We start from the raw sequence: 16,732 nt of genomic DNA, 5'->3' as shown, positions 1-16,732 counted from the left end.
AAATTTTTGTTTTAAAATGAGATGATTGATCGATTATCTAAAACAAAATTCGAGAGTAGATTTTTGTGTAAACTCATCAAAAAATTAGGGTTGGTGGGACAGTTATAAATATAAATACATAGTTTTTCTATATTAATTATTCAAAATAACAGCAACTTGAATTTTTCTAAATACAATTTTTGTATGTCATTATCAACTATGATGTACACAAGTTCTTTTTATAATCAGTAAATATTATATATTATATTAATACTAAAATCATGTAGTACACATTATTTAAGAAGGATTGCACTAAACCTGTATGTGCTTGCTTGGAGACCTCACAAATCAATACCTTAAAGATACCAATTATGCTTCATTAGATTTCCAAACCAAAGAACCAAATAAACTATTCTTGTTGAAGCTACACAAATTTACAGGCGCTCTCTTTGAAACTGGCACCAATCAAATGTTGGACTTAGAGGCCTATTGGGCTTGTTCTTAAAATTTTAAGAGATCACCTTAGTGTATAACTGCACCCTAATAACCTAAGATGAAAAGAAGACCTTCAGAATCTACAGCAAAGAAGGCCTGATCTCCAACCTTTTTGTTTCCGGAAATGTCTCCTATCGGCTTTCGCCATTCTTACAGGACTGCTATTCCATTCAGATTGTAATCTGTAGATGAAACAAATAAACCAATATAACCAAAAATGTCAACAGGGTAGGAACTGTAAAGACAATAAGAAGAATTTTACATTGGGAAAGCAAATGATCGGCCACTGGCAGCGCTGCCATCAGATCGAAGGGAGAGGCTCCCAGAATTTGCTATTGGCCCTGAAAAAGTAATAAGACCAGCAGCAGTGAAGCTTGATTCTCCCTCGTCATGTCGAAGTTGGCTTACGACTGAAACCTCATCGGAATTCTTATGCCCGTGGTTTATAGAATGTTGCTCTATACCTCGGCCATCACGAGTCATTTCGTTTTCCATGTCCTTGTTGTTGCCGTGCTGAACTAGGATAACGTCAGAGGACCTATCAGAATCCTCATTCTTAACATCAATGGATTGTTCTTGAGCATCTCCTGTGGCGTTGTCCTTAATGCTAGCGCATTGAGCTAACGAACTATCTGATATATTGTCAGCAGTTCCATCTATATGAGCATGCACTTTCCCTGATTCAATAAAATGTACCTTTAAGTTTTCAGTTTGCTCTGTTCGAGACCATTTGTTCAGGGGAATTGAAACTGAAGGTAATGCTTCCTCCTACTATCTTACTGTTGTACGATACGATGTTGGGTTCCATATCTTCCTTCGCTCCAGCTTCTGATTCTACTTCTACTGCCGATTCTGGAATCTTTGAACCTTCTTCTCCTGAAAAAATCTGTAAGTAAATTGCATGTGCATGTTAGCATAGTCTTGAGGTAAAATCAATTGAGATTTGAGTCTAGAACAGAATGCAGCATGCTATTGTAGAACATGACAAGTAAAATTACAAATAGTTGCTATCAAATTGTCTAAAACAAAAAATTCAGATTTCAGATCTGTATATAAGACAACTAATATGTAAATGCAGAACCAGTGCACAGTTAGTGGCACATACTTCATTATGCTGTTCTACAGCTTTATTCCCCTAGGCATCCAAAGATTTGAGAAAAGAACAAAGGAAACTCAGTGTACCAAACTCTTGAACGGGAAGTTTGCTATCTACATAAGATTCCTTTTTTGAATTATCGCTACCAACACAGTTTGTTTCACCTACCAGCATTGAGTCCTCCATTTCACAATTTTTAGCACTGTCAACAGCAGATAATTTTCCTGAGGGCGATTTTGACCTGCATTGAGCAAGTAATTCATCATAGCACACTCCAATATTTCCACATTCAGTCTCACCAACGCTTCTGGTATTTCCTAAAGATGCCGCCTCTAATCCATTTGATATAACAAACACATTGGCCTCTCCTTCTGCACCAGGTTGATCATCTTTACAACTTTCGATCAAATTTTTGTCCTTTGTAGGCATCCCTTCATCAATGCATATGTCCTTCACAACATGAAAATTAATCTCTTTGTCGCGTACATTCAACTCATGTGATTCACATCCCAATATGTTTTTGTCAGTACAAAAGTCGGAATCTTTCTCCAAGTCTGAAGTAGTCATTTGTGGTGAGCCAAAATCCCTCAATTCACTTTTCTTATCGGCATTGAATAATTCAAGAGCCGGGCTGCTCTGCAACTTTTCTTCGTCTTGTGCTGCAGAAGACTTTCTAGGAGAATCTGACCTTCCACGTTCACAATTGTTTGAAAGATCACTAACAATATTTATGTTCCAATGCTTGCCTCCACCATTTCCCTCAAATGCAATAGGATCATTTGTCCTTCTGCAAACATTTATTTGGCATACTCCATTACCTTCAAAGGCCAGGGGATATGCTTCCTTCCCAAAACTTTTAGAATCATAAAATGTTGCATTCTGATTTTCCTTCAAGTTCATCTTTTGCTCTTCTACATCGAAAACACTGTCATTGCATTTAAATGGTTTAGAAAAGGCTTAGAAACAAAGAGGATGCAAAACAAAGGCTTAAAATCTGCAGGACAATTCACTTTTCACCCATTCAGAAGTTTGGAAAGGCATAGAAGTACTCGTGTAGTTAGAAAACTTGTAGCATGAAAAACTAATCAAGATTAAATTTTATAAAAACGGGCACTACCAAGTTTCATGCTTCATTTCACTTGGAATTGTTTGGAAAAATCTCAGCGGTTGTCCATAGGCAGGCACATAAAACTCAAAACATTCTGCCAGTCAGAATGTTGGCAAAGTTAGAGCGGATGAAAAACGACAAAAAAAATAATTTCATAACAGAACATAATTACAATATGTCATTGGTGATCAAAGTAAAAACAATTTGCCAAAACAAAGAACTAAATATATTCTACTGAAAGCCAGTAACTTGAAGAAATGATCCGCCCCGAATGAGTAAAAATCGCAAGAAAAAGTAAATCAAGCACATACATAGCAAAAGCCTCATGATTCTAGCAGTTCAGATTTCTTGACTACTAGAGTTAAATTTGAAGGTGAATATAAATATGGAAAACATAACTTCCGAACTGATTTCTTTAACTATCGTAGAGTGAAACAGTAAAAGTCGCAGCTTAGAATTTTTAAAATGTACCTGGATATCGTGAAAAATAATGTTCGATACTTTTGAGATAAAGAAAGAACAAGAAATTAACCTTTTTTCTTGTTAACTTTCTTGAACAATATACTTATTACCATTTGGAATCTTCCCTTCGTCTAAAGTAAAAGAAGAGGACAAGAAAAAGTCACCCGTTCTTCAAACATCCAGCAGCTAAAAGAATTACACATACTCACACTTCAAACTTTTTTTATTTTTAAGTCAAAACCCCAATCCCCACATCATTTGTCCTCTACCTCCCAGATCTAAACTAGACCCTAATTTTATATAACTTTTTTAAATCTTTTAAGTTTTTAACCATTCCATAATCTCACTTACAAAAAGAGAACAAAGTCAGACAGATTTGCTTTATCAAATCTCCGAAATTTTAAATGCAAAAACGGCACCGCCCATCCAAAACCCCCCATGTAAAAGAAAACCAGAAAATCAAATTCAGAAGCAAAACCCACATATTTTCCCCACACGTAAGTGAATAAAAAAGAGCCCAAAATTGAAGTACCTGAATTACCCGCTCGATCAACATCAAGAAACAGACTTTCCCCCTTTCCGATTTCACAAAGTCCTGAAAATTTAAAATAAAATAAAAAAATCACTTTGATGTTTCAGAAATTAATCAGTTTAAAAAAAACTCCGAAAAAAAACCCAGAAGAATATAAAAATAGCACACCTCCAAATTTTATCACAAACGAGCGACTACTAGACGGGGATCTAAACATCAAGAATCAATAACAAACCTCAGCTGCGATTCAGCTCCTTGAACAAAGAATTTGTACGCATCAAACGAAACATCAGCCGCATAAACGACACATCATCACGCCGTTTGATTTGCTCAACGATACAGAAATGTTTTAGATACAGATAGATACACACCTCTTCCTCTGCACAGAAATTCCTAGAGAAAGAGAGAGCGAGTGAAATGGATTTGCGCTGTACGATACACGCTTTGTGTGCGTAGACAGCGATCAAGCGATGATAGTCAACACCTTCCGCTTCTCTCTCTCTCTCTCCCTCTGTGTGTGTAGATACAGAATCATGTATGTATAACAGTCGGGTAATAATTGGAGCAGTGTGGTGTCGGTTTAAATTGGCATTTAATATCGGAGGTTTCACAATAAATATTATGTTACATAAATGCGTTTGGTCCGAAAGTCTCGTTTTGTAACATTAATATTATTATATGACAAAAATTTGCCATAACGATATCACGAAATCATATTTTATGATATGAATTTTTTGTTTGAGTCATCTATAAAAAAATATTACTTTTTATGCTAAGATTATTATTTTTTATTATGAATATCGATAGGCATTGACTAGTCTCACAGATAAAGATTCGTGAGATCGCCTCACAAGAGACCTACTCTTATCATAAAATGTCACTCGTTTTTTGGACCAAAATTATATATATGTTAGACGTATAATATCTCATTGATAGACATGAAAGAGGATATCATAAAGACATAATATCAATATATATATAAATTCGGTAGGTGTCACTTGCTTTGCATGTATACTCCCACAAATATATTATAGTGGGAAAGTCTGACTCTGGAATTGGTTGTTATATTAAAAAAAAAAAAAATTGAATGGAACATAATTCTTTATTTTTAAGGTGGCAAAATATATTTTTTTAAAATAAAAATTCAAGTCAAAGGCAAAGCTACACTGAAATTCCATTTGTTACTTATTTTATAATTTATTATTTTCATCAATGGTTGGTATAATCGTGTTCAGTATGGTCTAAGAAACTGTAAGGCATCGAATTTTTGGGTTTATTATTATTGTTGTCGTCGTCCTTTCCCATCCAAAAGTATTAAATACTTAATTGGTCATGGCACCTCCCACGCGATCTCTTGCTATTTTAAACGAGTTACTGCTACATTTAAATCAAGAATTTATATATCAATTTTTATTTTATTTTTTTTTAAAATGTTATATATCAATTTTTACAATCATCTTTAGGATGACCAAATTTACAAAAAATATAACGGATAGTGACGTTGTAGCTCAATTTTTTTTTAATCATTTTGCAATCTAAATGTCTCGTGTCGATCTTTCTCATTGCGTGGATTTTTGTTGTTCCCGAAAACTTTTGGTTTTAGCAATATGTTAAGTTTCATTATCATTATATCAGATGAAAAAATTTTATAATTTAATCAAGTTGGTGCTCAAAATATAAAATTTTCAAGAACATATTACTCGAAAGTTCATTATTATCAACCTAATTCAATTTAAATGGCGTTTTCTATTTTACTTCGGTCAAAATGTTAATTAACATATATTTATGTCACCACAATCGGTTACTTTGTAAATTATTGAAATTCAGTTTCAGTTTATTTTTTAAAAAAAAAATGAAACGTGGTATAATAAAATTTAGTGCTTGCGAATTATTACTGCAGATTATACGAAAAACACATGTTTGTGTGTGTAATTTTATTTTTATTTTTTTTAAGGACAATATTTATTTAGTTTTTTAAACGGTCAAGTAGTTGAGTCGAGGGCATGCAAGTTGCTTGTTGACTAAATATTATTTATACTTTGTCAATGCAAGGTTGAGTAGAGATCAAGTTTTAATTAATTAAATTAAAACTGGCAACTCGTCATTTTAATTTACACTTCCTCAAAAATAAAATCTAATATTATATTTTTATTTCTACTATAGTTTACCTAGAAAATATATTTTCAATCTTTCCAAATCTTATAATAATCATTATTTTTAATTCTAACTTTCATCACTATGCGAAAACGGCATGTTTCTTTACGAGACAATCTCACATAATTATATTTGTAATATATGCCGTTCAGATCCGTACATAGAAGTGCAAATATGTTTTCGAAATAAAAAATAATATGTTTTCATGAGTCGGGTCGAGCATAAGATTTGTTTCACAAAATTAATTCGTGGGTATAGATGACAATAGGTCGGGTCAGTAATAAACCCGTCCCGACGGATAGGTTTAGACATGCCTAAACGGGTCCAAGTTTGGTCCCAATTTTAGCCAGATCCGCCCTAGATCCAAGGTGGGCCCCAATTTATCCATTTTTTTATTTTGTATTTGAAAAAAAATATGTATAAAAAAATAAATTTGATGGGTTCACTAGTACAATTCGGATTGTACCTGCCAGGTTCAAGGGGAGGGCAGGGCGGGCAGGTTCAATGATAGGTGGGTTGGGTCTCGAGTTTTACCAAACAACCCTGACTCCGACATGTTGTTATCCTTATTCGTGAGACGATCTCATTTGAGTTTTTGTTATACAAAAATTACTCGATTATCGCATATTATTGATAGCAGCCGAAAGATTTAATAATGTTTGGTTAATCATGTATGAGTGAGAGTAGTATTGAGATAGATGACTTCCTGTGAAGTTTTTGTCTCTCAAGCTACTGACGTTACACTGCTTGATCTGATTGGATAGCTGGGCCATAAAAGACAGATGTCATATCTTAACGGGCAATACTATCTCTTATGAGAACAAGCGCGACTGTAGAGAAAGGATAAGACTGATATCCAATGGATATAAGACAATACCAAGAGATAGACATACACATCTCCGAAATCATGGGCCAAATAACTCGACTCATTAGCACCCAATTGTGCACTATGCGTTCCTATGAGTATAAGAAAATAAAATTGCTCATTGACTAACAACTATAGCTTCTTGGGGAAGGGGATGTTGGCCTAGTGGTATGCATTTGATCCTAACAATTGGTATTAGAATGAATTCATGGGTTCAAGTCTCCCAAAAACCTATTTATATACTTCTTGGGGAAGAGGAATGTTGAGTTAAGCATACATAAGCGAGAATAGTACTGAAATGAGTGACCTTGTGGGAAGTTCTAGTGCGCCAATCTACTAACGTTGCTTCGATTGATCTTGTTGGCTATGTGGGTGGTAATATTATTTGTGTGTGCAATAATTGTCTTGCTAGGATAAAGATCAAAACTTGGCGTTTTAGTCTGTTGTACGGTTTAAAATATTTGAGTTGTGTTGTTATCGTCAGTTATAACTTTTGGTAAAATGACAAACACTCGGTCTTATATTGGTATCAATTCAAGATAGCAATTTTGATTACAATATATTACAAGGGGTGCAATTATTGGGAGATAGATTATTTTAGTGCAATAATTGTCCTACTGGAAAGCGGTCAAAACGTGACATTTGGAATTTTGTACAATTTTAACGATTTGAGTTACACTATTAACATTGATAAAGCGGCTAGCGCTCGATTCTACAATATATATAAACACACATACACATTGATGCAAACGTGGTTGATCAAGCACCAAAGAAAGCATGGGAGTCGTTGGAGTTGCCCGAAGGACCTATAACGAGGGGACGAAGTAAGAAGTTTAAAGATGCACTTCAAGGACTCATGATGAGCTATCAAGGAAGTCCTACAAGTTGGATGTATAAATTAGAGGAGGTTGGGAATCATGGGAATAATATTGGAGGTTTTTGGAATGTTATTCAAGTGCAATTGCCGAAGGTGGAGCGCACCCGCGCCAGTTCAGGGACTGCACCCGCGGTCCATGATAATCAAATTTAAGAGAATATTGTCGAAGCTATACCGCACCCGCGGTCAAGCCAGGATCGCACCCGCGGACGGCAAGCGCACTCGCGCTCCTACAATGACCGCACCCGCGGTCCTTTTATTCGAACTTAGCCGAAGCCACACCGCACCCGCGGTCCAGTATGCAGCGCACCCGCGGTCTATTGTCAACTTCCGTGTCAAAGTTGCTAGTTATCTTCTTTAATGCTTTCTACACTACTTTTTATGGGTTTTATTAATTATATAATGCATTGTAATTACCAAAAACGAGACAATTGAAGTTTGATATCAAATACATTGAGTTCTCTCAATTTTCAAAGCTTTTAGCTTTGTTCTTCACAAGAAGAAAACCAAATGAAACTTATCAAAGATTTTCATCTTTGTGGCGTTTGTCGATTGTTCTTCGCACGGATTGTCAAAACAAGTTCTTTGAAGGTTCGTTTGAAATTCAATTGTTTTATCGTTGATATTTGTTGCTAAGTTATAATCGCTTAGAGGTGAATATCACAAAATCGTTACTTGTTTCAAAAGATCGGGACAAAATAATCGTTCCTTGTTTGTTATTGAATTGAGGGTGCGATTTATATATTCGTGATTGCCTTTTATTCGTACGAGGATTCGTACTATTTGGTATCAGAGCAAGAGAAGTCTTTTAATATTATTAAACAAAAGTTAATTAATGCGCCTTTACTTGTTTTGCCTGATTTTTCTAATACTTTTGAAATTGAATGTGATGCTTCAGGTGTAGGTATTGGTGGTGTTTTGACGCAAGGAGGACGACCAGTGGCGTATTTTAGTGAGAAACTCAATGGAGCAGCGCTGAACTATCCAACGTATGACAATGAGTTGTACGCGCTTGTGAGGACTTTGGAGGTGTGGCAACACTACTTAAGGCCTAAAGAGTTTGTGATTCACACGGATCATGAGTCTCTTAAGTACCTTAAGGGGCAGCAGAAGTTGAACAAGCGGCATGCCAAGTGGGTTGCATTCATAGGTACATTTCCCTACATCATCAAGTACAAACAAGGTAAGTAAAATGTAGTGGCTGACGCATTATCACGGAGGTATGTACTAATCTCTACTTTGGAGTCTAAAGTTTTGGGGTTTGAGCATGTGAAGGAATTATATGTGCTAGATAAGGATTTTAAGAATGTATTTGAAACATGTATGCATGGTCCACATGACAAATTTTATTTGCATCATGGTTTCTTGTTTAAAGAAGATAGGTTGTGCGTCCCTAGATCATCCATTCGTGAATTACTTGTTAAGGAGGCACATGGGGGTGGCTTAATGGGGCATTTTGGTGTGGCTAAAACTTTAAGTGCATTGCATGAACATTTTTATTGGCCACACATGAAACGTGACGTTGAGCGTGTTTGTGATAAGTGCATTACTTGTAGACAAGCTAAATCTAAAACACAACCACATGGCTTGTATACACCACTTCCCGTCCCTAGTGAACCTTGGGTTGATATTTCTATGGACTTTATTTTGGGGTTGCCTAGGACAAAGAAGGGGAGGGATTCTATATTTGTTGTTGTGGATAGATTTTCTAAGATGGCTCATTTTATTGCTTGTCACAAAACTGATGATGCATCTCACATTGCGGATCTATTCTTTAGAGAAGTCGTTAGGTTGCATGGCATGCCTAGGACTATTGTTTCGGACCGTGATGTTAAATTCTTGAGTTATTTTTGGAAAACGTTATGGGCTAAACTTGGCACAAAATTGTTGTTTTCTACTACATGTCATCCTCAAACGGATGGGCAAACTGAAGTTGTCAATAGAACTTTAGGAACACTTTTGCGTGTTATTCTTAAAAAGAACTTAAAGAATTGGGAGGATTGTTTACCATTTGTTGAGTTTGCTTATAATCGTAGTGTGCATTCTACTACGAATTATTCACCATTTGAAATTATATATGGTTTTAATCCTTTGACTCCGTTGGATTTGATGTCTTTACTTGTGAGTGAAATGTTGAATATGGATGGCAAGAAGAAAGCTGAATTCGTTAGAAATTTGCATGAGAAGGTCAAGGATAACATCGAGAAGAAGAATTTACAATACACGAAGCAAGCCAACAAGGGAAGGAAAAAGATGGTTTTTGAAAAGGGAGATTGGGTGTGGTTGCACTTAAGGAAGGAAAGATTTCCAGAAAAGCGACGTTCAAAACTCTTGCCTAGGGGTGATGGACCATTTCAAGTGCTTGAAAAGATCAACGACAATGCCTACAAATTAGACCTACCAGGTGAGTATAATGTCAGTTCTACTTTTAATGTTAGTGATCTTTCGTTGTTTGATGTAGGAGATGATCAAGATTTGAGGACAAATCCTTTTCAAGAAGGGGAGAATGATGCAAACGTGGTTGATCAAGCACCAAAGAAAGCATGGGAGTCGTTGGAGTTGCCCGAAGGATCTATAACGAGGGAACGAAGTAAGAAGTTTAAAGATGCACTTCAAGGACTCATGATGAGCTATCAAGGAAGTCCTACAAGTTGGATGTCTAAATTAGAGGAGGTTGGGAATCATGGGAATAATATTGGAGGTTTTTGGAATGTTATTCAAGTGCAATTGCTGAAGGTGGAGCGCACTCGCGCCAGTTCAGGGACTGCACCCGCGGTCCATGATAATCAAATTTAAGAGAATATTGCCGTAGCTATACCGCACCCGCGGTCAAGCCAGGATTGCACCCGCGGACGGCAAGCGCACCCGCGCTCCTACAATGACCGCACCCGCGGTCCTTTTATTCGAACTTAGCCGAAGCCACACCGCACCCGCGGTCCAGTATGCAGCGCACCCGCGGTCTATTGTCAACTTCCGTGTCAAAGTTGCTAGTTATCTTCTTTAATGCTTTCTACACTATTTTTTATGGGTTTTATTAATTATATAATGCATTGTAATGACAAAAAACGAGACAATTGAAGTTTGATATCAAATACATTGAGTTCTCTCAATTTTCAAAGCTTTTAGCTTTGTTCTTCACAAGAAGAAAACCAAATGAAACTTATCAAAGATTTTCATCTTTCTGGCGTTTGTCGGTTGTTCTTCGCACGGATTGTCAAAACAAGTTCTTTGAAGGTTCGTTTGAAATTCAATTGTTTTATCGTTGATATTTGTTGCTAAGTTATAATCGCTTAGAGGTGAATATCACAAAATCGTTACTTGTTTCGAAAGATCGGGACAAAATAATCGTTCCTTGTTTGTTATTGAATTGAGGGTGCGATTTATATATTCGTGCTTGCCTTTTATTCGTACGAGGATTCGTATCACACACACTTTGATATGTTGTGCACCCACTGTGTCCATCTTTATATACATATCTAAGATAACATTCACATATTATATATATAATTTTGATAGGTGGGTTGGGTCTCGAGTTTTACTAAACAACCCTGAACCCGACCTGTTGCTATCCTTATTCGTGAGACGATCTCATTTGAGTTTTTGTTATACAAAAATTACTCGATTATCGCATATTATTGATAGCAACCCAAAGATTTAATAATGTTTGGTTAATCGTGAATTAGTGAGAGTAGTATTGAGATATGTGACCTCCTGTGAAGTTTTTGTGTCTTAAGCTACTGACGTTGCACCGCTTGTTCTGGTTGGATAGCTAGGCCGTAAAAGAGAGATGTCATATCTTAACGGGCAATACTATCTCTTCTGAGAACAAGCACAACTGTAGAAAAAAGGTAATACTGGTCTCCAATGGATATGAGACAGAACCAAGAGATAGACATGCACCTCTTCGAAATCATGAGCCAAATAACTCGACACATTAGCACCCAATTGTGCACTATGCGCTCCCATGAGTATAAGAAAATAAATTTGCTTCTTGATTAACAACTAAAGCTTCTTGGGGAAGGGTGATGTTGGCCTAGTGGTACGTAGTTGATCCTAACAATTGCTATTAGAATGAATTCGAGGGTTCAAGTCTCCCAAAAACCTATTTATATACCTCTTGGGAAAGAGGAATGTTGAGTTAACTATACATGACTGAGAATAGTATTGGAATGAGTAACCTCGTTGGAAGTTCTAGTACGTCAATCTAATGACGTTGCTTCGATTGATCTCGTTGGCTAGGCGGGTGGTAATATTATTTGTGTGTGCAATAATTATCTTGTTGGGATAAAGATCAAAACTTGACGTTTTAGTCTGTTGTACGGTTTAAAATATTTGAGTTACGTTGTTATCGTCAGTTATAGGTTTTTGTAAAATGACAAACACTCAGTCTTATATTGGTACCAAAGTCAAGATCGTAATTTTGATTACAATATATTACAAGGGGTGCAATTTTTGGGAGATAGATTATTTTAGTGCAATAATTGTCTTGCTGGAAAGCGGTCAAAACGTGACGTTTGGAATGTTATACAATTTTAACGATTTGAGTTGCACTATTAACATTGATTATAACTTTGATTAAGAGACAAGAGTTCGGTCGTCCATTTTTTCCCTAATATTTTCATATTGTTATACATGTTGTTTAAGCTGATGTACGATTTAAAACATTTGAATTGCACTATTACCATCAAGTACAATTTTCGGTAGAGCGGCAAACGTTCGATCCTATAATTGGTATCAGAGTCAAGGTAACAGGTTCGATTCTCATTGATTATAATGAGTGCAATTATTAGGATATAGATTTTTGGGTACAACATTTGTTCATGTTTGATAGAACAATCGGAAAGTTGTGCTTAGATGTTGTACGATTTAAAATATTTAAGTTGCACTGTTACCGACAGCTTTAGCTTTTAGTAAATCGGTTAGCGCTCGATCCTACAATATATATAAACACACATACACACACTTTGATATATTGTGCACCCACTGTGTCCATCTTTATGGACATATCTAAGGTAACATTCACATATTATATATATAATTTTGATATATTTTGTTACATTTGATAGACAAACATCACATCATCAATGCACATTATGTGAACATGATGAGTGAGCAACATATCAAACTATATATATATATATAATTTTGACATGTTACCAACCCATCGTACACACATTTGTGTCCACTGCTGAGGTGACACTCACATAGTGAATGTACAATTTTGATAAGCCATAACACGTCTAATATGTGAGTGTTACTTCAACGATGAACATAAAGATGGATATGGTTGGTGCGGATCATAGAACTCTGAAAATTCTAAAAAATCATAGAACACGTAGAAAATTAAAAATTGTTTTTTAACATTAATTGGAAAACAACATATTTTAAGTTGTGGGACAAAATGATCATACTTTTATTCAATTTTATCTCATATATATTAATTTATAAAAGTTTAATTATCTAAACATAAAATTGATATTTTGTCAATAATGTTTAGAAATTTTTTATTCGAAAACATGAGAGAACCTCTCCTCTCTTTTTTGTGTCAATCCCAAGATCGATAATACAAAAATAAAAATTGTTTTTTTTAAATAAACAAAAATAAAGAGGCGAATCAACTAAAAAGGTCAAAATCAGCAGGAAAAAGTGCAATCCATATTAAAAGTTTTTACCAGAAAAAGCAGCCTTTGTCCCCCAAAAACATAAGTAACCAATAAATGAGAACATAAACCAGAGTTATGACCATTGGACAAGATTTGTGCCCTCATTTGGTTTTGTGCACAAAACTCAACCATTTTGGGATGGGACAAATTACATCCCAAAAATATCATACAATGAGACTATGAGAGTGACATGGTCGGCAAAACGTGTGAATTTTAAATTATTTTTTTATCATTTAATTTTTAGTTTGATAAAAGCACACAAAAATACTATAATTTGATGAAATTTTGGAAATGTACCACAATATGGGGAAAAAAACCCGTACTAAGCACCGAAATATCATACTTTGTTTTCTACGCTTTTATAAATTTCAAATAGTAAATGTTGATGTGCAACAATTGTTCTTCTTAAGAGAGCGATCGTTAATTGATACACAAAATTTTAACTATACGGTTTAGAATATTTGACTTACATAATTATCATTAAATATAACTTTCGATGAAATACAGAGATGGGCTCAGAAAATTCTATTAGACAAATTTCATTATTGTTATTTTAAAAACACAATTAAAATAATTTATAATAGTAAAATAATTTTTATTAAACAATCGCGTCTTTGGATCGAGTGAGCTGGTAGTTTTTGGTATGTAAATAAAATTGAATTATTAAATTAATGAAACCCTAATTTAAGAATTAGTGAGACCATGGGATTTTTTGACTAAATTAAAGGGAGCAGAGTGCTAAAATTATTTTTAAGATATTTTTTCTTGATTAAATAGAGATAAGCAGAAGAGTTGTGAGTAGTTGAGAGGGCGGTCAATTCCGTCTATGGTAAAATGACAAACACTTAATCTTACGATAAAATACGTAAAAACATGTAATTTGACCCTTCTTTTTGTAGGACCGAGTGCTTACCGCTTTACCAAAAGCTATAGCTGGTGGTAATGGTGCAACTCAAATCTTTTAAACCGCACAGCAGCTCAAGCACCACGGTTCGATCGCTCTACCAAGCAGAGACAATTATTGCATCCAACACTCTTTTCATCTTTCTTATTTTAAGCGTTAATTAATTTCGGAATATAACTCAATACGAAATTCAGTTTCAATAGACATATTATTTATTACATAGTAAGCAACGTATATAATATCATAATTTATATCATAATAGCGATTGAGTATAGAACCACGAAATTTTGCATTTATGAAGAACCAAAAAAGAAAAAAACATATAGTTAATTTGTTCAAAGTATTTTAAAAATGACAAAAACTTATGTGAGACGGTCTCACAGATCGTATTTTATGAGACGTATTTTTTATTTAAGTCATCAATGAAAAAATATTACTTTTTATGCTAAGAATATTAATTTTTATTGTGAATATCGATAGGGTTGACTCATATCACAGATAAAGATTCGTGAGACCATCTCACAAGAGACCTACTCTTTAAAAATATATATTTAAGAAAATGGAACCTTAATCTAAATATTTTAGAAAAAAATTAAAACCCGAAAAAGAAATATTCCAGAATTGTCAAGTAAGTGTGGATCGATCGCCCCTTTATCAGATAATATTTAGACAACAAAAGTGGAAGCAGTTTTCATGCGTGGGGATGAGCATTATCTTGAAGGGGTTGGGTAAGCAATAAGTGCTATGTATGAATTGAAACTCAACAACCGAGAGGACTCATGCAATTTATACATTCAAAAAAATATACGCCAATTCATAAATATAAAGTATTTATGTCAATTCACAAATATATCATATCCTATCCTGAGACTTAAATCATGAATAAGATCGTTAGAAAAGGTCAGGAGAGTGTCTCGACGTAGTCCCTTCCGACTCTCAAGTCAGATATTGAGGATATAAGTGGAGAGCAGCTAAGGGTGCTGCTGAAAAATAATATAGTGAATGAATGAACTGAACACTCAAACATGATATTTATAGGAGGGTGTACCTAGGCCCGTGATGAGTCTGTCTTCCATTTGGACTAAGGATGAGCCAGGGATAATGGGTCAATCCATGGAGTATCACAATGTTTTCTCTGCTAATTACTATGTAGACAGTAGACTCTTGTAATGTACAATTAAAAATCAACCAAACACATAGGTTGATTCCTCTACCATCGTGTTTAGAACATGGCATTGTTAAATTCATATTATCGATAGTAATCCAATATACCATGTATTTGTACACTATAATGTTTGTTGATATTTTCAAGTACTGCAGAAAGAGTTTGAATAACGGTGTCACAAAAGTTAGACATGATCATTGAAATTGTATGTGCTGCTTACATGATTGTGATAAGTGATATAAATATATTCTAATATGGGATAGAAATAAGTTCGAATCTATATTGAAACAAAAATCTCATTTTTTTTTGAGTGGAGGAGATAATTGTTATTGAATTTCAAACTCGAAATATCGTTCTAAATGTGAAATCTTGATGTTAGATGAATTACAAGCAAGTAACGAAAATCTTATTACTATTTATAAAATAATGAAAAATAATTGTATGTGTTGAGTAAGAGCCATTGAAAAAATAGGCCACCTAAGTTTGAGAGTTGGAAAAAAAAGAAGCTAGAGTTGAAATTATGAACAGCTGCCAATTATTCTTGGGCCTTTGCAAGAATCCGTTACGAGAAAATGAACCTAAAACCCGGTTCAGACCGGCCCGGCTTATGGAGAAACAAAATGTTGCTGCCCAGGATCGAACTGGGGACCTTCAGTGTGTAAGACTGACGTGATAACCACTACACCACAGCAACTCTCCTTGCTCAGTGTCATAGCATTTCTATTTGATATAGTTATTTTACTTCAAAAATCAGAATAAAAATACTGCAGAGGGCGTGGTGTCGGGCCGTCGGCTTGGGGATGTACAAGTGCTGGGCTACCAAGCTCTCTCGTGTCTTCTAAACCTCGCCGGATTCCTCCCTCTGTGTAAATTTAATTTCAACATTCAATCTTTAAACAACTTATATTGTGATTGTTGACGCATTTCGTTGAACAGTTTAAGGGACTGCCAAGAGACCGATGCATCATGGTTCGTCGGGTCAAAGTTCCGGGCAAAAACAGTTGGATGCTTCGTAATGCCGTTTTTCGCAATATATCGGTGGAATGGAATGAGTGGGAGAAACAGAACGGTTTTTATCCAATTTTTTGATACTTTACGTGACTTGTTTTAAGCATTTACATTTTTATGTTTTTGTGTTGTTTTTAACTTTCTTAATTTATTCATTATTTCTTCATCTAAGTTCAAAACATAAAATTAAAATTATGACAACATCTAATTAACTATTTTTAATTAATTTATATATATTTATGATAGAATATTATTAATGTTAGTAATATTTGTGATATTTTTACTAATTTCTGAAATTTTTACTTTTTTTTTTATAAATTCGTGATCGTTTCAAAACCATTCCACCACATAATATTGCAACTGAAACGATGGTTACCTCAACGAACACCGCTACCATTCCGAGGAACCATGCGAGGCACATGAC

The 16,732-nt window shown here is 34.9% G+C and overlaps 1 protein-coding gene and 1 non-coding gene across 8 annotated transcripts; both read right to left on the bottom strand.

Moving 5' to 3' along the window:
- Window positions 1-340: 340 nt before the first annotated feature.
- LOC142555296 (uncharacterized) lies at window positions 341-4,219 on the bottom strand. Of its 7 annotated transcripts, none has more exons than XM_075666107.1 (7): window positions 3,841-4,219; window positions 3,682-3,735; window positions 2,688-2,772; window positions 1,739-2,495; window positions 1,255-1,360; window positions 737-1,151; window positions 341-656 (listed from the first exon to the last, which is right to left on the bottom strand). In XM_075666107.1, exons 1-7 carry the CDS (start codon window positions 3,887-3,889, stop codon window positions 548-550), a joined length of 1,575 nt encoding a protein of 524 aa, XP_075522222.1. In that variant the 5' UTR covers window positions 3,890-4,219; the 3' UTR covers window positions 341-547. The 7 variants fall into 7 exon arrangements, with proteins under 7 accessions (XP_075522222.1, XP_075522221.1, XP_075522223.1 ...); XM_075666106.1 differs by having other exon boundaries at window positions 3,673-3,735; window positions 3,841-4,218; XM_075666108.1 differs by having other exon boundaries at window positions 3,673-3,735; window positions 3,908-4,216.
- Window positions 4,220-15,921: 11,702 nt separating this feature from the next.
- TRNAV-UAC (transfer RNA valine (anticodon UAC)) lies at window positions 15,922-15,994 on the bottom strand. The gene has a single exon. It is a non-coding gene; the product is annotated as a tRNA-Val (tRNA).
- Between the last annotated feature and the right edge of the window lie 738 nt (window positions 15,995-16,732).

This window comes from Primulina tabacum, chromosome 9 (assembly GCF_025594145.1).
Source record: "Primulina tabacum isolate GXHZ01 chromosome 9, ASM2559414v2, whole genome shotgun sequence".
Lineage (NCBI taxonomy): Eukaryota > Viridiplantae > Streptophyta > Magnoliopsida > Lamiales > Gesneriaceae > Primulina > Primulina tabacum.
The sequence above is the reverse complement of the archived record's forward strand: the minus strand, read 5'-3'. Positions and strand labels throughout refer to the sequence as shown.

What these genes read in the sequence shown, in the direction of transcription:
- LOC142555296 (XM_075666106.1), bottom strand. Translation starts at nt 3,889, where the DNA reads ATGTTTAGATCCCCGTCTAGTAGTCGCTCGTTTGTGATAAAATTTGGA. An exon ending in GTTTGTGATAAAATTTGGAG is followed by an intron (nt 3,736 to 3,840) that starts GTGTGCTATTTT and finishes TTAAATTTTCAG; the next exon opens with GACTTTGTGAAATCGGAAAG. An exon ending in GAAATGAAGCATGAAACTTG is followed by an intron (nt 2,496 to 2,687) that starts GTAGTGCCCGTT and finishes ATGCAATGACAG; the next exon opens with TGTTTTCGATGTAGAAGAGC.